Source organism: Natator depressus, chromosome 1, assembly GCF_965152275.1.
Source record: "Natator depressus isolate rNatDep1 chromosome 1, rNatDep2.hap1, whole genome shotgun sequence".
In the NCBI taxonomy this organism is placed as follows: Eukaryota; Metazoa; Chordata; order Testudines; family Cheloniidae; genus Natator; species Natator depressus.
Genome location: NC_134234.1, coordinates 219,323,344 through 219,346,782, shown reverse-complemented (window position 1 = coordinate 219,346,782; position 23,439 = coordinate 219,323,344). Strand labels below are relative to the sequence as shown.

Sequence of the window (23,439 nt, the reverse complement as noted above, 5' to 3'; positions counted from 1 at the left end):
TGCCACCCCTCTGCATACAGTGACCGGCAAAGCCCCTATCCAAGAGTCAACCTGTTTCCCTCCAACTCACTCAATCCTTCCACAGTGGCACTCCTGCAACTTTTTTGTAAGCTCCTTGCAGCAGGGACTGCCTTCCTATGTGCTTTCACAGCACCTCCCGCAAAAGGTCCCTAATCCCAATCGGGTCTTTTGGGAATGACAGCAGTATAACACGAGAGACAAGGTGGGTGAGGTAATATATTTTCTTGGGACAACTTCTGTTGCTGAAAGAGACAAGATTTTGAACTTACGAAGAGCTTCTTCAGACTTAAAGAAGAGCTCTGTGTAAGACTGAAAGCTTGTCTCTCTCTCCAACAGAAGGTGGTCCTATAAAAGATATTACTTCACCCACCTTGTCTTTCTAATGTCCTGGGACCAACATGGCTACAACCCTGCAGACAGCAATACAACCATGCATATGCACACATGAATTACCCCACTGGGAGTCTGTTCACCTAGGTGTCATTCTAACTCATATTCCCATTGCTCTCCCAACAGGATTCATTTCCCTGTGTTTTACCACATAGCAGATGGGTTCACCTACTGTTTTTCCACAGTAACAGCCACTATCCCTGGTGGCTAGAATTTCCCCCTCTTACCACTGGAGTGCCAACGCATCTTCCCCCGACAGTGCTGGAGTCTCCACCCTGCCCACTCCCATTGAAGGTGTCCATCTTCCTTCCTCCAGGCTTGAGAGATACCATAAGCAGGCCAGAGCTGACCCAGTATTGAGTATCAGAGGTGCTGAGAGCATCAGATCATGACAAAAAAATAATTATATTGGTATAAAAATATTATTTGTTTAGAATGTAATTACAAATAAGAGTGGATTTTTTTAGAGGAATGTATTTTAAAGCGATCACAGAACAGCTTTCTTCACAAATTCTCCCAGACAGCGAAATGAAGGTGTTTAGGACAGATTTTCAAAGGCACACTTAGGGTATGTCTAGACAACGCACAGAAGTGATCCTCCCAAGCCGGGTCGACAGCCCACTCCATCCCTAGGCTTCAGAGTTCCAGCCTGACCTGCAAAGTCAAAGCAATGTCTACACAGCTATTGCCCCCTAACCCAAGTCTGACAGCCCAGGATGGGAGGCTCACTTCTGCAGGCTGTGTAAACATATTTAGGTGCCTAATTCCCATTGGAAGTCAATGGGAAGTAGGCTAGGATCAAAATGCCATATAATCCTTTGAAAATCTATCCCTTCATCTTATATCTAGGCAAATAGTGCAGTGAGGAAGTTTATCTTGTATCAAGGCAAACAGTAAAATGAAGACATTAACTACAGGCATGTGAAATCTCTTCTGAACATTCTAGTTTTTTTGTAGTTGTTTTAAAAGACAGACAACACCAAAGAATTAAATTAATATTTTCATGAAGTGAAGTTATAAACAAAAAAGAAAGAAAAACAAGTCACGTTTAAAGATAGTCAGAATTTTTTGAGCAAAAGATTTTTTATATCAAATATCAAAGTTATTTTTTTTCAAATATTCTTTTGAAATATTACATTTTAAAAATTCAAAGCAAACTTTCAATAAAAAGAGTAACCTGTTGCTTGTTCTTCAAAGTATTTTTCCCACACTTTGTTTTGTTTTTATTGAAATGCCAGTTTTGATTGGGTCAGCTCAGACACATGGTGAGATTATATCAAAATCAAAGCTTTCATTTTTGAAAGTATCCCAATTCAAAGCTGAACAATTTTGCTGAGAAAAATATTCTGAGGGAAAAAAATCAGAACATGCAAAAAGTCAAACTGTTGTGAAACGCGAGACAGAACACACTTTCAACTATGCCCAAAGTTTCTAGCTACTTTTTTTCCTATTTTTGACCCATTTTAATCATATTGCCCTCAGCCACAGTCCAGACGGTTTGCTATTGGTGTGTATTTCATTAATGAAGCAGAAAGTACCTACATTACAATTTCATTTGCCCTTCGCGGAAGTAAGTCGTTCAAAATAACTTTATTAAACACAACCCTGTCTCCAAGGGACTTCACATGATCAAACCCCAAGGATACATCATGCTTTGTTACTGAATGACAGAAGAGTGACATGCAGGGAGCCTTTTGCACTTATTGGTCAAGACGCTTCTCCTAGAAGAACACAGGAAAAGGGCCAATCAAAATCCTCCATTGGTATCATTGATAGGAGCCACTGCACATGGACACTCATTATTTCTCTCTTTTCTTAAGTCCTCAGTGTTAATACACAAAATGATTGATGCACCAGTGGAGCTTCACATGTGACAGCTCCCACCATGAACCATAACTGGAGCTGAGACATGGACACGTGAACAACAGTCCATTTTCGATGTTAATTAATCAGTGTTGCATGCCATATTTCCCTCCAAATATGAGATAAGAAAGGTAAGGCACACAAGAAAGATATCAGTCCCTAAGTATGTTAATTCATGCTATGGGGTAGGGGAGGGCCATAACCCTTATACTCGACAGTCCTCTTACCCACTTGGTCCTTAGATTTCTTTTAAAGAAAGTTGAACAGAACTAAACACCATCAAATCTTGATTAAGCAAGACTCAGTTACCTGTAAAACTCACTTATCTGAAAAAACAAAAAGGTAATGCATTCTCAACATGTATTAATTTCATGGAATTTCCCTTGATTATCCAAATTAAACAATTGCCGTATTATGACTAGATATTCAGAATGGTTTACCATGGAACACCTAGTCCATCCTAATTCTGCCTCATCAGTTATGGGATAGCAGCCCCCATCGAAAGTCTGCCTCTCTGGAGAAAAGTCAATACAACAAAGAAGAATTTTGCACCTAATTTGTACCTTGTCATTCTCTTGTTTACTGAAATTCCATTTCATTCTATTGGGTAAATGTTGACTTTATGTGTCAGTGGACTAAACAAAGAAAAGATAAAACATCTACAAGCATTTGAAGTGTTCAGGGCCATCCAAAGGGGGAGCTGCTGTAGGAGGAGCAAGATGACAGAGTCTGTAAGACAGTGGGGCCCAATTCACCGGCCAGGGCATTCAATATGCTCCCAACAGCAGCAGAATTTCAGTCCCTTTCTTCAGAAGTGGGTTTATTTAATTCAACATTAATTAAAAAGACTAGATTATTTCCAGAAACCCACCTGTTCCATTTTAAGTCTCTCTCCTACATTAGCTCCTTTATCCCCACCCTTCAGCTGGGTTAGAGAGCTGAGGCCCCAGATCCTCTTCTCCCTCCCTGGGGTGGATGAAAAGGCTTTCCTGTACCTTCCAGGGTTTCAACAAATTAATATGACAAATCTAGAATCGATGTCCAGAGGTCGGTCAGGAAACCCGGGGCCGGGACCAGGGTGTTGAGCCGGTACCAGAGCATGGACAGGACTAGTTGGTTAAGCACGAGCGCTCTCCCTCAGAGGGAGAGACATCGGAGTAGCCTCGTCCATTTCCGGAGCCGCTCTGTCACCCCGCCTTCTAAATTTTGCCAGTTCTCCGGCGGAGAAGGGTGCGTGGCAGAAAGGTAAACGCCTAGGTAGAGCAGCGGACCCGTGCTCCACCGGATGGTCTGAAGCGCGGGTGGGAGGGAGCTCACCTGCCGCCAGTCCCCTACCGCCAAGCCAGAGCTCTTGACCAGTTGACTCGGGCGGAGGAGGCTGCCAAATAGATGGCCTGGCAAGCCTACACCCGCGCCAAGTCGCCCAGGTCCTGGACCACGAGGAGCACGTCATCGGCTGACTGGTTTGGTCAGGGTCCAGTTTAGCCTAACCAGACACTCCGCGGAAGCGTACAGCACCCAGAGAAAACTCACAAACTGAGGTCCAAATCCAAACGCTTGTAGAGTGCCCAGGAGGTACCCATGGTCCACTCAATCGAAAGCCTTCTCCTGATCAAGAGACAGGAGGGCGAACGACAGACTGTCTCTACGCCTGAGTTCCAAAAGGTCTCGGACTAGAAATAGGTTGTCAAAAATGCTGTGGCCCGGGACAGTGTAGGTCTGGTCTGGGTGAATCGCGTCTGCCATCATGGACCCTAGTCGCAGCAAGATTGCTTTCGCTACGATTTTGTAGTCCGTGCTAAGGAGCGAGACGAGACGCCAATTTCGTAAATCGCGGTCTCCCTTCTTCGGCAACAAGGCGAGCACCGCTCGCCTGCATGAAAGAGGGAGGACCCCGCCCTGCAAAGACTCGGCCCAGACAGTGGCTAGGTCTGGGCCAAGGATGTCCCAGAATGCGCGGTGGAACTCCACGGTCAGCCTGTCCATGCCCGGGGATTTATTGGTGGGCATGTGACGGAGGGCTTCTGAGAACTCGGCCAGGGTGAGAGGCAGCTCTAGTCGGTCTCGGTCGCCCACGCTGACCATGGGGAGTTCCTCCCAGAGCGCCCTGCAAGCGTCAGGATCGGTCGGATCCAGGGAGAAAAGGCTTGTGTAGAAGTCACGGGCCCTCCCACACATCTCCACCAGATCTGTGAGGGGGGTGCCGTCTTCTGGTAGAAGGCAGGTGACGTGTTTCTTGGCCCCCCTCGTTTTCTCCAGGGTGTAGAAGAAACGGGAGCCGCGATCCATCTTCCGAAGGAGGCGGATGCGGGATCGAACAAAGGCACCTCGGGCGCGATGGTCCTCGAGGGCCCGGAGCTCCTCCCGCTTCTCCCGGCACACTCCACAGAGGAATGGGTCCTCGGGGCTGGTGGCCAGATGCCTCTCCATCTCTAAGACCTCCCGTTCCAACTGCTCTATCGCTGCATTTCTCCGTCGGCTGGTGCCCCGGGTGTAGTCACGGCAGAAGAGCTTGGCGCGCACCTTCCCTAGATCCCACCATCCCCGCGCCGAGGGAAAGGCACGCCGCTGCTCTCGCCAGGCCAGCCAGAACTCCCGGAAGGACGTCACGAAGCCCTCATCCTCCATCAGGCTGTTGTTAAAGTGCCAATAGGCCAGCCCCGGCCTCTCTGCATGCAGGGAGGCTGTTATGGTGGCTAGATGGTGGTTGGAGAAAGGGGCCAGCCGAATGTTGGAGGAGTGGGCTCGTGAAAGATGGAAATGGGATAAATAAATACGGTCCAACCGAGAGTGGTGTGACCGATGGGCCTCCACCCGGACAAAGGTGAACGTGGAAGTGTCATCTGGGTGGTGGTCACGCCAGACATCCACTAGGGAGTGATGTTCGACTATTCCTCGAAGAATGTTCGTGGCGGCCGGGCTCAGCTCGGCCCCTGAGCAGTCCTGTTCCTCGAGGGTGGTGTTAAAGTCCCCTCCCAGGACTAGGCACTTGTGAGAATCTAGGGTGCCGAGGAAGTCGGACACCCGCTGGTAGAATTGCAGCCGCTTCGGGCTCGTTGTCGGGGCATAGATGTTAACGAGGTTGACCACGAGCCCTTCCATACGGACTCGGAGATGCAGCAGGTGGCCTGGCATGGCCTGAGTGACCCCTAGCACCTCGGGCCGTAGGTTGGGGGAGAACAGGGTCGCCACTCCAGCTTGTCGAATCGTGAAGTGGCTAAAGTAGACCCCGTCCCCCCACTCCAGCTGCCAGCTGTCCTCGGCGGTCGGATCCGTATGGGTCTCCTGCAGGAAAACCACAGAGTACCCCCCTTCCCGAAGGTAAGAGAGCACCTGGGACCTGCGGAGAGCCATCCTACAGCCCCTGGTGTTCAAAGTTGTGATAATGAGAGGCATCATGCGGAGGGCTGGGGGGGTGGGGGTTCCTTGTTGGCGGGGGTGTTTGCAGCCCCCAGCGGGTCGCGCAACAATCCGTGACCCATCCCATAAGTGAGTAAATCATCACGGAAGCTGCGGGCCCGCCCGTAGGCCACGGCACCGTGCCTTCCTTTCCCTCTACCCTCCTTTATAAGGGCCCTTGTGGCCTGGAGGATTTGATCAAAGTCCCCCCATAGCTGGAGAGCCAGCTGTACCCTGTTGCGGGAACCACGGATGTCTTCTAAAAACTCCCGCAATGCTTTTCTCAGCTCATGGGGGGTGGGGGTTGCGATTTCCAGGTTATTCCCCGGTGGGGCTCTTGGTGCAGCCTCGTGGTCCGCTGTGGCGGGCAGGCAGGGTGCAGACCACCGACAGGGCATCTGACAGGCTAAACTTATTAGGTCCATCTCAAGCCTTGGGGTAGAAGAGGATGGTGGAGGGAAAATTGCAGCTCCTAATGGGTCGCGGCAGGAAAATGCAAAGGCTGCTCCTTGGGGGGGATCCGCAAGAAAAGGGAAAGAAATAACCCCAGGGGCAGCAATAGCATTGCAGGAGGACGTGGATTGGGCAGGGACAGGGGTGGGGGTGGGGGCAGAGGTGAGGCTCTGGGTTTCGGGAGGCAAGCAGCTGAGAGGTGGCGCCTCCCGAGCAGATTCGAGGGTTGGGGGGGGGGGGCTCCCAGTGATGCTAGGCGCAGGCTCTGGGGTGGATTTGGCAGCCACGGCATCAGGTGGTGGACCACCTTCTGTAGGGTGCCCGCCCGGGAAGGCGGTTAGGGGGAGGGAGCATGGGGAAAGGGGGACTGGGGTGAGGTTGCCCAGATCGAGGCCAGCCGGCAGTAGGTCATCCTCTCCCTGGGTGACCGGGGTCAAACCTAGGGCCTCGATCTCCTCATATATGGAGGAGAAGTCGTCTTCTGCCACCCCGGGGGTCTCCGGTGGCGCTACAATGGTCGCTTCGGGGTTTGCGGGGGTTTTGGGTGATATTCGGGCAGAAGGGGCTTCCTCAGGGGTCTCGGAAGGGAGGGTCTCCCGTGGAGGGGAGATCCTACCTTCCAGTGCTATTTTGTCTTCCTCCCCTGACACCGGCAGATGGATCTCACTCGTGGGCATAGCGGAGGGCTCAGTATCAGTGCCTCCCTTCCTGGTCTTCCGGGGGGCCTCCGCATCGGATGGGTGCAGCGGAGCTCGAGCCTTCCACTTGCCTCGCTTCCCCTGGACTAGGGTCCAGCCCTCCATAGCATCGTTTGGGGGCTGGTTAGCAGGGGTTGTGTTGGGGGGCAGAGGCGATGGTTCAGGGGCTGGGGGGGGTAACGGTGAGGCAGCATAGGGAGGGGGTTCTCCTTGGGGCGGGCCCTCTCCTATGCCCGGTAATATCTTTGCTGCACCCTCCTCCATAGGCTCTGCCAGATTATTAACAGCAAGGGCGGGGTTCCCTCGCTCGTCTGGGCGTTGTAGGGGAGGTGTTTCCTGGGCCCGGGCGGGAGCAGCGGTGGATCGAGCGGGAGGAGAGGTGGTTTCAGGTGTCGGGTGGCCAGGGGCGTCGGCAACGATGGAGCCGATGTCCTGCCGGGTCTCGGGGGTCTCGGGTGCCCTTCCCCACCGGGCCAAGGGGCAGTCTCTTCAGACATGCCCCGCTGATTGGCAGAGGTAGCACCGGGCCTCTCCTGTGGAGTAATAGACCCGATAGCAGGCTCCCTGGTAGGGGACTAGGAAATACCCCTCAAGCGCCTCTCCGTCACGCGCCGCCGGCGGCGGTAGAAGCTGCACTTGCCGGCAGAAGGAGAGGACGTGACGGAGGATGGGGTCCTCGCAGCCCAACGGGAGAGGGCTGATGACAGAGACGGGTTTCCCCAGAGTGGAGAGAGTAGGTAACAGGGCGGCATTGGGTAGAAAAGGAGTGACGGAGATCAGGACTAGGCGGACGCCCAGGTCCTCTAGCGGCTCCAGGGGGACGAACACCCCCCCCCACTGCCAGGCCCTTCTCCACCGCCTCCTGGGTGGCAGCCTCCGATGCTAAGAAAAAGACAACCTTCCCATACATTTTGGAGGCCGCCACAATAGCCGTGGGCCCTACCACCCTCGCCAACGCCTGCACGTATGTCTCCACGTGGGGCGAGGTGGGCACCAGGAGGCAACGGACGCCGTGCTTCCTGGTCATGGTGGGAAAGGGGCCCCGGCCGCTATTGATGGTAGCGGAGGCGGTGGGTGGGTGAGATGACGAGGCGGCAGGCGGGGGGGGCGGGCTGCCGCCGCCCGGGCATACACCCTGGGGGCCGGGGGAGGGACGCTCGCAGAGCTGGTGGAGGGAACAGCAGGGAGGGACGCCATGGTCGATGACGAGGCCACAGCGATGGGGGCAGCCCCTGCCATGGAGGGCCTGATGGTTGTGGAGGGGCCCTTTCCCTTCTTCGCACCCTGGCCTTTCTGGCTAACTGGGGGGGCTCTCCTAGAATCTGGGGGGGCAGTGGGCGTAGCAGCGGCAGTAATTGCCCCGGTGCCTCCTGCTGCCGATGCCCCAGCGGGGGCGGTGGCAGGTGTTTTGGCAGCAGTGGTGGGGGGGAGGCTTGGGGGTTGGGCAGGGGAGTAGGTGGGGGAGGGGCAGCTGAGGTTGTTAGAGGGGCCTCAACCCTCTCATTCCCTGCCATCGGGAGCAGGGAGAGACAGGGAGACACCAGAAGGAGGAGGGGGGAGGGGGAACAGGTTAACCACTTCTCCCTGCTGGGCTGCAGGCGGGGGGGCAAATGGGTCAGACTGGACAGGGGGAGGAAACAGGAGTTGGGGTCAGGTATTAGGGGCAAACTGTGGGGTGGACAGTCCTGGGGGGGACGGGGACGTGGACGTGGACGTGGACGTGGACCCACGCGCGTTTGTCCAAAGAGTCTCGTTTGGTCGGCTGTCGTTTCTGGTCCGGACGATGTAATTCAGAGCAAGCAGCTAAATCCAGAGGCAGATGGCAAGTTGCCAGCAGGGACGGACGGCGGGGGGGCCGTGACGGTTGTAGTAGTGTTGAGGGGGGGCACCGATGGATCGGGGGGCAGCTCCGTGCCACACCCCCTGTGCCCCTACAAACGCAGTTAAGACACAGTCAAACTCCCCCCACACGAGAGTACAGTTCAAAAGTTACTCAGTATTACGGCCCCCTCCATGATGACTTGTAGCTTCCCTGGGCGATGTCTCTGTCGGCTGTCTTCTCTCCCGGGCTTTGTGGAGCATTCCAAAAATGCCAAGTAGATAAGAAGAAAAAATTAACTTGTCGGTTAATTACAGGTCCACAAACAAGCAGCAAAACGGTTGGGTCTGGGGGGGTCCACTCCCCTCCTCCGGGGAGCAGGTTGGCAGTCCTCCCCCCGCCCCTCCGGGGGTTTCAGCTGGAGCAGTAGCAGCGTCCGAGGGCAGGCGTGGGGGGGCTGGCAGGAAGCTGGCAGCCGACCAGCACTCGAACGGCAGCAGAAAAACAGCAAAAAAACCAAAACGAAGAAAAAGCGTCTGGCCCGGTTGGGGGGGGGACTAAAGTGGGGGCAAAAAGTATGAAAAGCCCAGGCCAGGGGGCTTTAGGAGAGAATAAAAAGCAGATAGCTGAGCAGCAAGCGAAGGAGGTCCCTTTTCCCTGGGTAAGGGAGCAGGGAAGGTTCCAGAACAATCAGGAACCTTCTGGAGACAATTAAGGCAGGCTAAGCACTGGTTATATTGGAACAAATCATAGAATCATAGAATATCAGGGTTGGAAGGGACCTCAGGAGGTCATCTAGTCCAACCCCCTGCTCAAAGCAAGACCGATCCCCAACTAAATCCAAGCCACATAGCTCTTCACAGCTGTCACTTTGCTACTGCACTCCATGGTCACTTGGAATTTCTTGGTGGCTGCAAGGGTAAAACCCATTCTCTTACTTCGAAAGCAAAAGCTCCTATCACCTGAGTGAAAGAGACTCTCCATTAGCTGTGTAAAACACACAGTCAGGCAGTTTCAGTCCCAACCAGTAGTGGGGCAGTAGGACACATGCACAGGGATCCTCCTTCCCTGAGCCCAAATCATCTGTTTTCTACCAAACTGAAAATCATAGTGTAGGTGAATATGATGTATTGAAGGGTGAATGGGTGGCTGGTATGTGTGCAGATAGAAGAGACCTGTGGATGTGTCTGTCTGTGTAATGTGGACAGTAGGGCTGCCAGCGTTCGAGGTTTTCCCAGGATTGTCCCCTTTCTGAGGTAGCTGTCCTGGGAAATCTGTAAGGGTGGTCAGTACACACTGCCAGCTGTCCAACTTTATGGGCTCACAATCATCCTGGACATGCTGGGCTTTCATACCTCAAGGGTGGCAACCCTAGTGGATAGGAACGTGAGTTTGAGATCCTCACCTTAAAAAATGTGGTAGGATCTTGTTCTTTCAATTTGGCCTCTCCTTCAGAAACCGACTCCTGCACAGAGTTCAGTTCCACTCTGATGCTGCTCAGATTTACCTCCTTGTCTCTGAGGAAGGCTTTGCCCTCCTGACTCAGTTGTCAGAGGGACACCTGTTCTCTCTCCCTCAATAACTGGTGGAATTTGGCAGACTCACAGATGACCTGCTGAAGGCTCTTCACAGCTGAGTCCTGGGAGATGGCAAAACAGACTGAAAACACCTGTTTATTTCACACCGTGAAAACAAATAGTGCAAAAGTCACAATTTTCTAATAGGTTATTTTGCACACACCATACTTTCTCATGCGTGCATAGGCTTTCTGTTGCTTAGCTGAAGAAACAGACTCAAGGTTTCTTCTGATTTTATAAAATCGTATTCATTACCCATGATAATAATAAAAAGGTAGCTCAGAATTGCCAACTCTTCTGACTTTATTGAAAGTCTCATGCTTTTTGTTTGTTTGCTTTTAATATTTCTCATGCTCTCCCACTTCCTGGCATCAGAAGTGCAAATTGCAAACATTTCCCTTATTCCACCATTCCCCATGCTTACAATGGAGCTAAAGCTATAGGCTAGAGTAACGAGATGCTCTGATATTATCAGGATCATCCCAATATTGGGGGCTTTGTTTATACAGGCTACCTATTACCCTCCCCCAATACACCTCTGTCCTGATTTTTCACACTTGCTATGTGGTCACCCTACTACAGGCTGACTTTAGTAAAGATGTCACTCCAGTCTTTGTATTTATATGTGAGTCTGCCCCTGCTAAAGATGGCTGTCTTCTGTTGTTTCCAGTAGTACATCCCAGGCTGCCTTCAGGAAAAATGGCCACCTCATGGGTCCTTGCTGGTTAATAGACAGAAAATGGTAGAGACAGGGAATGTAGGGGCAGTAGTTTCATAAAGTTTAAGGCCAAAAGGGATCATCAGCTCATCTAGTCTGACTTCCTGTAAATTCACAAGCCATTGCATTTCCCCCAGATATCTCTATGTTGAGCTCAATTACTTTAGTTAGATTAAAGAGTTTTAGTCCTTGGCAGACTGAGGAGGGTGAAGTGTGAAAGAAAGAAGGTAAGAGTTGGTGTAAACAGAAAATAAAGACAGTCTTTAGTTGTGTTCATCCCAAGCATGGTGTGCTGAGTGTGGTCTCTCTAATCTCTACAGGTGTGACAGAGGAATGTGTGTTGCAGAAGGAGACTGAGGAGGGTGGGAATATGGGGTATAAAAGGAAGATTGGGGGATAGAAGATGTAGAAATTGATTAAGGCAACAGGGGAATATGGGGTGTGGGAGGGAGACTGAAGAATTGCAAGAGGGAAACGGAGTGGTGCATGGGAGTAGGGGTGGCAGAGAATGAGATGTGAGAGTAGGAGACAGTGAGGGAAAGGGGAGGGAAAATATGGAGGCAGGTGAATGTAGGGAATACACGGGGGACAGGAGACTGTGGGGCAGCATGAGGGGGAGAATGAGAATGGGGCAGGGGGTGGGAGACAGGATAGCAGGGTTGCCAACTCTAATATTTTCATCAGTCCTGTGATGGTTAGGCATTTTTTACTTCCTCCCCCACAATCTTATGAGAAGATCCTGACAGCTTCGGATTTCTGGCTGTGCTGTAACAGATGCTGAAGTTCTGACTTCAGCCATTAGATGCTGGTGTTAGGGGTCCGAGCTGCAGGTTTTGGGCTGCAGCCCCAGCTGCTACTAGCAGCGATTGTTGTGCCACTTGCCACCTGTGCAAAATGGTGAAGCAGCAACTTGTAGGGAGGGACTAGGGTGACCAGATGTCCCGATTTTATAGGGACAGTCCCGATATTCAGGGCTTTTTCTTATATAGGTGCCTATTACCCTCCACCCCCATCCCGATTTTTCACACTTGCTATCTGGTCACCCTAGTCAGGGTGACCAGACCGACTGCGGGGCAGGGAGCTGGCTCAGGGTCAGCAGCTTGTACCTGCCTCCTCCTTCCCCACGTACAGCTGCAGAGTGGTGAAGAACAAGGTTTAGCAATTGAGGAGAATGAAGGAGAGAGAAAAGACCCAGGAGTTACGGTGACCAGATAGAAAGTGTGAAAAATCAGGACAGGAGGTGGGAGGTAATAGGCACCTATATAAGAAAAAGCCCCAAATATCGGGACTGTCCCTATAAAATCGGGACATCTGGTCACCCCACCAGGAGTGTATGCACCTCTCCAACCTGCAGTGAGCCAGCTCCAGCCCACTTGTGCTTGTCTCTTTCCACCTCTCCAGCTGCTGGACTAAAAGGGCACAGACAGTGTCCTGAGAGGCACAGCCCAGGGTGTCAGGGGATGGAGCTGGCCCGTGACTGTTTTGAGGAGGGAGAAGGCAGGGGACGGAGGGAGGCTGTGTACTTTGGAAGGAAAGGCTTGAGCAGGAGGCAGGGCCAGGGAAAGCTGCTGGCAATGTCTCCCTTGGCAGAGAGAGCTACTCAGGGGACAACCTCTAAGTTAAGGTACCTGGCTAGGGGCCAGTGTCCAGGCAAGAAAGAGAGCAGCAGAGAGGCAGGGGAACGCTAGTGAAAGTCCCTTGGACAGGAGCAGAGGAGAGGCTTGGGAAGAATTCACAGGGACACAGGTGCTGGAACTAGGGGTGCAGCAGCACCCCCTGCCTGGAAGTGGTTTCCATCACAAACAAGGTTTGCAGTTTCATTCAATGGCTCTCAGCACCCCCACTATACAAACTGTCCCAGCCCTCCCTGCACAGAGAGGCATTGGTCAGACGTGAAAGGGAGACTGCCCACCCCTTCTCCCCAGTGTATTTTAGGTATCGTGCCGGTGATTTTCCTGAACTGCCCACAAACAAAAGGTCGATGCCCTCTCCGGGATCAAACAAACCCCGTGCAAATCTGATTTTTTTTCTTTAAAATCTCGCGTGCAAAACACCCAGCCTGGCGCGCGCGCGGCTTCTGGGGGGCCCGGGGTCGGCAGTCCCCGCCGGCCCCTCGCCTTGGGGATGGAAGGGTTACAACCATAGAGCGCGGCGGCTCGCCCAGCGCCCGCTGAAGAAGCAGGAAGTATTTACAGGCAGGGGGACAGGACGGGGGAGGCTGGCGGACTTCAGAAAGAAGGGACTTCCTATTCCCAGCAGCCCATTACCCTGCAGCCTGTTGTCTGAGCCTGGGGGCTGGGGGAGCAGCTAGTGTCCAAAGTGCCTGAGTCCCTGCTTCCAATGATCCCCCCCCCCGCCCCTGCCAGAGAGCATAAGGGAATAAAATACACCTCTTTGCTGCCAGTGGGAGAGGTGAGTCAGGGATGGGGGCGCCAACCATAATGGGGAGCGGGTGGAAATGCAGCTCCAGGGGACGTGGGGGAGACAGCCACAGCGGAGAGGCGAGAGATTGCTGCCCAGGGAGGCCGGGCTGCAGCAGAAAGGGGCTGGCAAGGCTGGGCTGTGCCTGAGAAAGGAAAGACAAATCAAACCAGCCAGCGCCCAGGGGTCTGTGCGGCTACAACCCGGCAGGCTCCCCCTTCCACTTTCACAAAGGGTGGGGCTAAATAGCGGCATGTGGGTTGCCTGCGAGAAGGGTGACCAGACAGCAAATGTGAAAAATCGGGACTGGGGGGAGCAGAATAGGAGCCTATATAAGAAAAAGACCCTAAAATCGGAACTGTCCCTATAAAATCGGGACATCTGGTCACTCTACCTGAGAGTCCCCTGAGGATTTATTCTTGTTGTAGCCCCAAATGCTGGCAGCTATCTGCGGAGAGAGGTAATTGGGGAGGCAGGGGAGAGGACTAAATGCTGGTTTGTTGCATGTCCCTCTAGTAGGTATCCTTCCCTGCAGATCACTGCTAAACTCGGTTGTTTTGCGTTGGCCTAGGAACGCTGATGTGCGGATCCCAAGATTCAGCCCTCTCTGCTTTTTCTGTGTCTCTTCCTCCTGTTTGTTTCTGCTCTGTGCCCTCAGCAGAGCTTGTTCTTGTTTTTTATTGCCTCTGTCTCATCTCTCTACCCTCACCTCCCTCATCTTTGTCTTCAATATTCTACGTCTTCTCTTCCTTTTCCCTTTGTCACTTCCCTCGTTTTAAAGTCTCTATGGGGACAGGCTCAGTGCTTTGTGCAAGTGAAAGGGTGTCAAGGGGGACCAAACACATCCCATGATACCAGTGAGTGGTGAATTGGGATTTATGAACAGGGGGAAGTGTGGGAGCCAGTGTACAGTACCCATGAAGGGAATTCTTTCCCATTCTTCTCAGAGAAGGAGATAAGAGATGTCAGGGAAGGCTGCTTCCAGTGTAGCTGCCTAATCACATTGTTTGCAGTCAAGGTGTCTGCTTCATGAGCCTGGATTCTGGGGGACTGATTCTTCTGTCACTTACGCCAGTGTAAATCCAGGGCAACTCAGATTAAATCACTGGAATGACACTGGTGTAAATTAGAACAGAATCAGGCTCTTGTCCTCTTTCTCTGAGGGTCTGGGCTACTGGAGGAAATATGTGGGGAGTGGAAGAGAGATAGCGCAGGACAGTCACAGATGCAGATCAGGACTGAGGTGTGGTGCCAGAGCTCTGAGTCCATAGGAATAGCAAGGGGATGCATAGGTCAGAAATGAAATGATTTGGCAGAACAGTGAAGAGAGGGAGAGCCCAGGACTGGAACAGCCGGGGGTGCTGTATGTCTGGATTCTCATTCTGTTCCAGCAGGTGATGGGAACATGAATGAAAATGAGGAGGAGGATCCTCAGCAGGAAGGTCCCAAGCCAGTGGAAGCCCCTGGGACATTATCAGACTTTTTCATAAGGGAAGCTTTTCCAAGTTCTGACCAGGACAAAGCCTGTGAGAGGCAGGAGATACATTCTCCGGAGGAGAGACAGGAAAAACCTACTCGTTGTGAAAGAGGCTTCAGGAAACGCAAAGACACTATCGTTCACCAGAAAACTCTCCTGGGCGAGAAGCCTTACATCTGTATTGAATGTGGGCAGAGCTTCAACCGGAGCTCAGACCTCATCCGCCATCAGCGGATCCACACAGGCGAGAAACCCTATGTGTGCACCGAGTGCGGGAAAAGCTTCAGCCGGCGCTCGCACCTTATCCAGCACCAGAGAATCCACACGGGGGAGAGACCCTACCAATGCAAAGACTGTGGGAAGAGCTTCAGCCAGAGCACACACCTCGTGCAGCACCAAAGGAACCACACTGGAGAGAGGCCCTATGTGTGTGCAAAATGTGGGAGGAACTTCTACCAGAACTCAGGGCTCATCAGACATGCCAACTTCCACACGGGTGAGAAGCCCTACAAATGCCCCGAGTGTGGGAAATGCTTCAGTGACAGCTCCAATCTCATCGCGCACCAGCGACTGCACACAGGTGAGAAGCCCTACAAGTGCACGGACTGTGACAAATGCTTCAGTGAGAGCTCCAAGCTGATCATCCACCGCCGGACCCACACGGGAGAGAAGCCCTACATGTGTCCCGAGTGCGGGAAGAGCTTCAGCCAGAGATCCCACCTTGTCCAGCACCGCAGGACGCACACAGGAGAGAAACCCTACAAGTGCTCCGAGTGTGGGACGAGCTTCAGCGACAACTCCACCCTGATCCGGCACCGCAGGACCCACACTGGGGAGAAGCCCTTCAAATGTGTGCAGTGTGGGAAGAGCTTCAGCCGCAACTCATACCTAGTGTCACATCAGAGAGTGCACGTGTGGTAGGAAGCAGCAGTGGCATGGTCCCTGGGCAAGTATGGTGCCATGCAGGCACATGAAACATCTGCAGCAATTGGGAGTGTGGGTGACTGGATCAAAGGGGAGAGTGGAACACATTCCTGGGATGGCAGGCAACGTTTGGGGTCACGGTGAGAGCCAAGGAACTGTGTGCTGGGACATTGATCAGTCTGGAATCTCAGACCTGGCAGGTGATGAAATGACAGGGTCAATTTTCCTGTTTGTTTTGGTGTTTGTTCCTTTTTAAATTATTTTATTTTGAAGTGAAGGTAAAAATGCCAAGCAGTAATTTGGCTCTGGGTCACACCTGCAGCTTATAAGATTGTGGCACACAACTTGCACCCTGCTGGTAATGCCTCAGTTTTGCAGAATTTACGTTCTCCTCTCTGTACCTATATTAAGTTTGTAGCCCTTACAGTTGTGAAGAATGACTTCAGAATGTGACCCAACATAGTGCTAATAACTGCCTGCATCTGCAGGCAAATAGGCGGGAAACCACTCCAAGAGATGCCCTGCTCCTCTGTTAGGGTGCTAACACTGAAGACCCACCACGAAACATTTAAATTGTAATATATTTGGCTGTTTTACTGCTAGTTATTTTAGCAAAAATATCAAGCTGATGTGTTTATCCAGCGTGGCAGGATATCCTAGAAATTAGGAATAGAGAAGACGTATTAGTTCTGTGATGTGCTTAGTATTTCTCTAATTGGCTCCATGGCTTCACAATATCTCCAGAAGGGTGGAGTGCTGGTGAGAGCAAATGGAGGGTCTAAGGGGTAGGAGACTCCTGTGTGCGCTAAAGCTTCCGAGCAGATCCAGGAGTTTGAGCAGTTGCTGGCCAAGAAAGCTTGTGAAAGGCTCATTCTGTAGCTAGCTTGGCAAAACTTGCCACTCTCGAAGGGATCAGAACTCTCTGGGAGCCTGAAACCACTTCTGGACTCTCAACAGATGACAAAATATTATTTTACGTATTTTGAAATATTAAACTTTGAGGGGAGCAGGGAACTTGCTTGCAACTCCTGGAGGAGTAGGGACCTTTGTTTCCTGCTGCTCAAGGAAGTGGTGGAACTTTGTGGAGTGGATGCCTTTCTTTGAAGCTGCAGGGGAACTGAGGCTTTTACTTGCAACTGCAAGTATTTTCCATGGACAACTTCAGACCAATGGGTTTTTGGTTTTGACTTCCCAACAAATGCTCCAGAAATCTGACAGAGAGTCAGCCAGATGCTGGATGGATCCAGAAATTCCAGGATTCATTTGCTTGACGTACTTTCAAAGGGCATATATGCTTTTCAATTTGCAGACTCAAAGATTAAGCCAAAGTTCAGCTAAAGTTGACTGACTTTTAATGGTCTGATCTTTTCACATCCAAATTTTATGAAGGAAACATACTGAACTTTGGTAAATGCCTGCTGCATGGCCAATGTGACAGCGCTCCAGAATTCAGTGATGGGGGCTGCTGTTTGGGGTAGTTCCTTTGGAATCATTTACATTTGTGAATGGAACTTTTTCTGTTATGTATCTGAATAAATCAAAACTCTGCAGCCAATTAATGGACTCAAGCCAGCAACTCCTAATGCTTGAGACCAACTCAAATGAAAACCCTGGCATCAAGAATTTGGTCTCAGAGAAGCAATGGCGCTTTCCTCACTGAAAACTCCTTCCCCTGCAGTCCTCTGAGCATATGTTGTCCTTCTATGTGCTTTGTAAGGTGCTGTGTACATTTAACAGTGCTCTATAAATTAAAAATAACTGTGTACATTTATTTCTGATTAAAATCTTTATGTAAACTTATTTAAAATTGTATGCAGATTCGGTGTGGTCTTAGGGCTCAGGGCCCATTGCCAGAGCTGCTAAGGTTATTCACCACTCTTATGAAGACACTGTAATTGGTGTCTTTGGAATTTCCTTTGCGCCCCATACTGGATTTATTTCTCCTGTTCATTGCCACACAGCTGAAATCATTAGCTTCCCCACATCCTGTCCTTCCCATAGTGTTCTAGCTGTCGAAGGGCAATCTGGGCACTGCCATTTTTTTTGCTTATGTAATGGTTACAATATGTGTTCCTCTTCCAGCAGGACTTAAATCTCTACCGGGGGCACAGAGCCTCACAAGCAGAATGCAGGAGAGAGAGGTATGTGTAAATCTAAGAAGTCGCTGAGAGCTGGAAAGCCTGCTCCCAAACTGCTGGATATATGGACTCTTGCAGACAGGGTGTAGCCTGTCTCCTCCCTAGTAGCTTCTCTACAGTTTGTTTCCTCTCTCTTGATCATATTAACTGTTATTGGAAAAGCCTTGGTAAATTTTCTCATTTAAACAGAAATTCCATGGACTGTCCAATGTTCTGGCCACACCCCATCCCAGGTATTGGTTCCCATCAGGTGCCCAGGTCCTTTTGTCAGTTTTAATGGTGCTTTTTAGAATACTCTAGCTTCCTATTGTGCTACCGGTGCTTAGAAACCAGTGATACTAAGGCACCTTAGAAGTACCTAAAACAGATTGATTAATGGATTAATAATGTCTCTGAAATAAAATCTCTCTTTCCAATACTCTCTGCTTTCCCTTCTTCCCTCCTCCCCTCCCCCGAGTGAGATCTTGAACTCACCAGTTTCATGGCCCCAGTAGGGACCAGTTTTGGAAATGAGTGTTTATGACCTCTTCACAGTGAGATGGGTTTTGTCTAGCAAAGCTGCCATGTAACCCATATAACAACCTGGAGCCGATGGGCATTCTTACGATTGTCTTCAGTTTCGTCTGATCTATCTGTGTGACTCTAAGATAAAAGCCCAGAGCATGAAACAACCTATTCACTCCCTTACAAGAGCGGCTGAGTGGTGTAATCTCATTCTAGAATAATCCACTGTGAGATGAATGTGGCTACAACAGAGCTGAGGTCTGGATAGGAGGGGTTATTCCCACAGTCCTGGCAGCTGGGTGGTTTGTGATCTGTTCTGTAATTCCTCCTTAGAATAGCAAATGTGACAGAGTGCGCAACAGCGAAGGCTGAAATGCAATTTCCATTATAACCCCAGGTCTCGTTGTAGCTCATAATGTTGGCAAATTCCTTTTGGATTGAAATTTTCTATGCTTGGTCTCAGGAGCCATCAATGAAGTGTGTGCATACAAAAAAAGCCAACCCACCCCAGTGGACCACACTGAGCCAGATTAATCGCTTCCCCTTTGCACCAACTAGGCTAGCCCAAAGGGGGCCGTAAAACAGTCATAAGCCGCACCCAGTGAATATGCCCCGTGCATGTGGGCTCTGTGCCACCTCTGCAGGAGTCCTCCTTCCAGAGTAAGGGGCATCCAGGATGTGGCAGGGGCATGTAAGGGGTGGAATGGCGGCGAGATGGAGCAGATCGACAGCAAAGGGGGATATAGCCAGGGCAAACTGGCTTTTTCCCTGCTGTCACAAACCCTATAGCGGCTTTTAAAAAAACCAAAACCCTGAAACAAGACATTGCACGTGCTTCTCCCTCTGGGGAGAGGATGAGGAACAAACCCATGACATGTGTTAGTCACATTGATTAATGCACTGCTGGAAGGTGCTCAGATAACACAATGATGAGTGTGGCATAACAACCTGAATAGACTAGAAGTGCAAATTGGAGCTGCTCTAGTTTATGCTGTGGGGCCTTTTTAAATTGTGGAGACATAAAAGTACAGAGGGATTAAGTAATTTGCCTAAAGTCATAAGTCTGGACTCTCTAGTCCATGACTAGATCACAGTGCTAGTGCACCCCTATTGGCCAATGCAGGCAGTCATCAGTTACAGCAGCTCAAACTGGCCTCGGGGATCAAGAGCATGTAGAAGGGATTCACAGCCACCTTTGCCCCTACCCTGTTGGGTCCTGTGCGAAGCACAGCTCATCTGAACCTGAAGGTTGGGGCCACAGTGAAGGTAGGGACTTGTGGATCAGGCCTAGGCAGATTACTGTTTTGTAGTCCTTGGTGTGCTCTGGCTTGCCATGTAACCTTTCTCTGCAAAATGGGGGTAACGCTATTTACTTATCTCAGAAGAGGTGTTATGAGGCCTAATTTAATAATGTGCCAGATCCTCTGGCTGGAAGTCTGGCTGAACCAGAGAGACTACCTGCAGGCAAGAGGGTTCCACAGGGGTTGTAGAGCTGATGTAAGCCTTTCCCCGACAGCTCCTGCATAGAGGCGGGTGGGCTGGAGGGCATAGCCTCAGGGAAGAGGATGTGGCCACAGTGCTGCTGCACTCCAGCTATTGGCTGCTGTATTAGTTCCTGAAAGGCTGGTGTAGCACAGCACTGCATAAATTAGAGAGGCCCTGAGGCTACTCTACCTTACCCTGGGAGCTATGCAGACGCCTGGAAGAAATGAGAATAGAAGGAGATGCAAAGGTGACTGAAAACAGATTTACACCCCCACCCCTGGTTAGGGTTGCCAGTTTTGGTTGGATATATTCCTGGAGATTTCGTCACATGACAATCTTTAATTAAAGATTAATCTTTAATTCCTGGAGGGTTGGCAACGCTGACCCCCATCCATTTCTGCATCGAGTATATCTCGACTGAAATGGAGAGTTGAGCCAAAAGCATGTACACTATATAAGTGTAGACCATTATTACCGCAAGGCCGTAGCAGAGGTAGGAATAGAATTCAGTTTGGGGCTTCCAGCTCTACATCCACTCCTATGCCAACATTACACTGTAATTGGCATAATGAAATCTTGGTAAAGTTTGCTTGGCTTTTAGGGCTTGATTTGCAATGATGGATATCTTAATACTGTATGAAGATGATTTGTATGCACAGATTTCATAAGTCCATTATGAGCTATATGAGCAAGGGTCACGCGTTGGGAAAAAGACAGGGGAAAAGCCCTGAATTTATTTCCCTTAAGAGAGTAGAGATGCCCCATATCCCTCAATTCTCCAGGGAGTGGAGGAGATGTCCCTGGAAGACATTAGAGAGCCTTGTCTTCCCCAAAGACAACTGCAAGTAGAGGGAACCTGTGGAGGAAGGGGGTTGTTTGGGATGGAAGATTGCAGGTCTTTGTGAAGGGGATCTCTGTACAAATAATCAGACAAACTTCTGAATGGGCATTTTTTGATGGCTCAGACTTCTTGAGGGTTTAATAATTAAGATGTTTCTATTAAAGGATAAGCTGAAATCAGCAGGAATGACCATACAACCTTCTGGTCCAGGCCATCCAATATCTGGATAATTGTCCCCAGGATTTATTTTTGTAAATATTATGTTAGCAGTATTATCATAGTACCTAGGAGCCCTGCTCCTAGAGCAGGACCCCATCATGCTTGGTGCTGTACAAACACAGAACAAAAAGTTAATCCTCACTGACACTAAACTAAAGTATAAGACAAGACAAATACAGATAGACTGACAGGGGAGCACACGGAGACAATAGTGGTAGGCATGACAGGCAGTGGTCTCCGCACGCCAGCAGCCTAACCATTGTCACAGCCCAGGAGAGTTTGAAGGAGGCTAATGAGATCATTTTGCAGATGTTTGCGGGGAGTTTCTCCTACATGTGAGGGGCAGCATGGGAAAAAGCATGTAGGGGCTTGTTTGACAATTTAACAAGTGGGTGATGGAGGCTGGCACCATAGGCTGATGGGAGGCGGGAGTCTACCACACTGACCAACATTTTCAAATTAACTTCAGCAAGCATCCTGCCCACTCCCCACGACTGCTCCCCTCCAGCCCCACTAACGCCTACTGCCATCCCCTAGTCCCCTCACTACTACCCCCATTCAGTCTCCCCACCCAGTGCCTCGTAGTCTGTAGAACACACAGCAAGGGGAGCAGTCTCGCTCCCCTCCTACACACTCCCCCAATGTGGGGCTGTAGGCAGCGTTCAGGGAGGCAGGGCCACAATTACATCCAAGAAAGCAGAGATGATGTCCACGCTCAGTAGAGCGTTTGCAGCAGAACAGAACTGTGAGGGCCCTCCTGCACTGAGCCCTGGAAGAGGAGGGGGCACAACCCCTCTGTAATTCCCCCCTCTTGCTGGAGAGAATGGGGGATGAACGCCCCTGCCTGATCCCTAAACCCCACCACCTACACTGCGTTCTGGGGTGAGTAGGGCTGTTTCCCCCCACCTGAACCTTCATCTACCCCATCTCTGCTGCAGCCAAGACCTGGGGGAGAATGGGGCATGACCCCTCCTTAACACACAGATCAATGTACACATCTATAACAGATAACACATCTGCCTCCACCTTGTGCCACCACCTCTGCAGCCCCACACCTCACATCTATCCCACTGCCCTGCCGTTGGCCATTAAGCCTGGCTGACTCAACCCCTCACAAATTCCCATTGGCAGTCACTGACCAGAGGACACCTACATTACCCAGAATCTTGTGCATCAGTCATCAGTCTCTCTCACTGACTCAGAGAGAGAGGCTGATGCACATGGTTCTGGGTAACACTGTTTTTATGAGGGAGAGAACACTAAATTGGGAGTCAGGAGTCTTTTGGTTGCAAATGGGAATCTCCCTGACATACCAGGAGCCTTGGTCAGCCTGGAGTTGCCTTCAATAGAATATGAGTGTAATAGGTAGTGAGGGGATTGGGCCATGAAGGGCCTTGAAAATGAAGACATGCAGCTTATGTTTGACACAATAGAGAAGAGGGAGCCAGTGGAGGGATTCAAAGAGAGGGGTACATCGTCAAAGCAACGGCTGAAAAATTATCTTTGCAGCAGCATTCTGCATGGATATTCAGGGGGCAAATTTGCATAGGTCAAGGCCAGAGACAAGGATGTTACAGTAGTAATATTAATTATGTCCCTGCAAGGGAGTAGCGAACCAGATCAGTGAGGTTTCTAGAATGTTTATGGGGGGGGGGCTAATGAAAACCACAAGGGTAACTTTGAGCTGCATTCTGAAGTCACTAGGGAAGATGGGAGGTGCTTGGGGAAGGGGGTGATGGGGAGAGGCAATTTAACCCTAAGATTGTTTGCAAACATGTTTGGTTTCCAGACAGTTCATGGCTGTTTCTAAAGATCATAAAATAAAACCTTGATGCAGCTCCAGTTTTTAAAATGGTAGCACAAGGAAGTGTTCAAGGAGCACTCATGTGAAGCATGACACAGGTGAAGGGGAATGTGAAGGAAAAAAAACAAACATTTGCCTCACATCTGGAAAGTTAAGGGTTAAAAACCACACTGCTTCTAAATCCTCAGTGTCCTAGAGAGGAGTAGGAAGTATGGGTATGGTAAAATGTGAATTTCCTGACCCCAGCTTTCTATCCCTGAAACCTCTGTAGAAACCTGGCACCAGATCAAGAATGGGCAGTGACGGCAAAAGGGATGAAACCCCAGCCCCAACGGAAAGGCCTGTTCTGGGCTCTGAGGTTATGTCTACATTGCAATTAGACACCCACCGCTAACACGTGTCAGCAGCACCGGCCCCAGGCTCAGAAGGGGCCCCTAACATCTGCTTCCTCCCCTCCCGCAGCGCTGCAGCGAGAGGCCCCGAGAGAGAGCAGGGAGCAGCGCCCTGCTTACCACAGCGCCCGCACACCCTCCAGCCCCAGAGAACACTTATCGCCCACAGGCCGGCAGGCTGCCAATCCCCCGCCCCGCGGGACGTACTGTACACGGCACCCGGGCCCCGCCCAGAGACTGGCAACAAGGCTCCAGCTCGCAGCCTCTGCCTCCGGGGATCCGGCCCGGAAGCCAGG

General features: G+C 50.8%; 1 protein-coding gene across 1 annotated transcript in view; it reads left to right on the top strand.

The window, feature by feature from the left end:
* The first annotated feature begins 13,859 nt into the window (after positions 1-13,859).
* LOC141986857 (uncharacterized) overlaps positions 13,860-23,439 on the top strand; it is a 31,432-nt gene continuing 21,852 nt past the window's right edge. The window contains 1 exon segment of the mRNA XM_074951910.1: positions 13,860-15,748. Within this exon segment, the coding sequence (XP_074808011.1) occupies positions 14,765-15,748 (984 nt within the window). The 5' untranslated portion in view covers positions 13,860-14,764.